Here is a 1,558-nt window from a genome sequence, read left to right as displayed (position 1 = left end):
CAGTGTATGCCTTTTACCACAGAGCTGCCGGTTCTTTTATGTCACAGGTGTGAAGCAAATGTAAGATTTACTTTGAGAAAACAGTGTCCACGCATCAGTTATACAACCCACTCGACCATTTGTGAAATGGAGTTGTATGGTAAAAATGTATGGTTTTGTACAAAGACAAGCTTTAAGAGCCAACACCACTTCACTGATGGCAGATCTCACTTCTGGAATCTGCAGCAACAGCGAAGAACAGCACTTAGAGATTTAATTGCTAGAATCTACCAACAGCTTTCAAATCAATTTTCTCACCATGTCTCTGGAGGATGGTTGTGCACCACATGGATGATTCTGCCAGGAGGGTAGAGGGGGGTGGAGGCTGAAAGGGCAATGCTGAGGTCACTGGGGTGGAGCCAGAGGCGACTGCTCGGGGGTGCTGCTGGCTGAGACTGAGGGTCTTCATCCTCCAGTGGAAGCTCTGATTTCGGGATGCATTTGGTGCCTCCCGCAATGATCCTCCACTGATGCAAAGAAAAAAGTATTACGTAACGTAACACATCTGAATCTAAATTTATCTTCTGTACATTGTATGTTTCTTCTGCAACAGCCAGGGGTTATCTAAATGATGCTTCAATTACAGCAAAGATAACTGCAGGGTTGTGAAAGGATGTGGGGAACCCTGCTGTTTATTTTAAATCAGCCATTGCAAAATGTAGTAAATCCAGCAGAAGTGTGATGCTGCTCGGTTTATTTTGTTGATTTTGGTAGGTGAGAATGCAAATATGTTGCGAAACTATTTAATCATTTATTAGTACAGTAGAGGTGTTTTTTGATGATAGTCTATAGGGCATCCCCCTGTATTATTGCAAGATGACACAATCTTTTATCTTTCTTTTTGATGCTGTTGTGGTCCAAACGGTCTATCACCTTCTACAATATTACAAGATTCAATCACCTTTGGCTTGTTACTTTTCTGCAGGACTTCCAGAAGGTGGCGTCGGAAACCCTCCAGTTGAGAAAGGCCCAGCCTATGAGAGACAAGAGGTAAGATATGTTTGTTGTGGTTATACTGCAGCAAAGTGAAGTTAATCACAGAATACTGGATGTAGCAGAGGAGATACCTTGGTACCAGGTCTTTTCCTAATACCACGGATGTTACAAACTCTTTGGAGTACTCCATGGCATCCTCACTGGGTAAACAGAAGAAAGAAAGAGTTAAATTAAGTAAACATGACCTGTGCAGAGAGTAAAGGGTGTTCAAACAGACGTTTTGATATAAAGTGCTTAAAAACATCAAATATTTAAGAAATATATTTATCTAAACATATGCACAAGACAGGTCACAAATGTGAGTGTATTTATACTCCATAACTGAAAATAATGGAGAAAAAATAAGCAGGAAAAACGTATTAACAACCAAATCAGAGTCTACAAAGACAGGTGCAAACACTGGAAAACATTTTTTTTTTTTGCACGTGAACAGGTGACCAAAAAAGGGCAACAAGTGTGATCTCAGAGTTTGAAAAGGAGGGTGCCTATAAAATGGTTTCAATGTTGCTACTTTTTGAATTTG

General features: G+C 40.4%; 1 protein-coding gene across 1 annotated transcript; it reads right to left on the bottom strand.

The window, feature by feature from the left end:
• Positions 1–297: 297 nt before the first annotated feature.
• Positions 298–1,196, bottom strand: LOC111665611 (diacylglycerol lipase-alpha-like; the record flags this gene model as incomplete). The annotated part of the gene is made up of 3 exons (XM_023420683.2): positions 1,107–1,196; positions 941–1,013; positions 298–506 (listed from the first exon to the last, which is right to left on the bottom strand). Coding segments are annotated over exons 1-3 (341 nt in total), but the record flags the coding sequence as incomplete, so codon positions are not given.
• Between the last annotated feature and the right edge of the window lie 362 nt (positions 1,197–1,558).

This window comes from Seriola lalandi, unplaced genomic scaffold (assembly GCF_002814215.2).
Source record: "Seriola lalandi dorsalis isolate HSWRI2012SDOR001 ecotype SW California unplaced genomic scaffold, Sedor1 jcf7180002002322, whole genome shotgun sequence".
Classification (NCBI taxonomy): domain Eukaryota; kingdom Metazoa; phylum Chordata; class Actinopteri; order Carangiformes; family Carangidae; genus Seriola; species Seriola lalandi.
The sequence above is the reverse complement of the archived record's forward strand: the minus strand, read 5'-3'. Positions and strand labels throughout refer to the sequence as shown.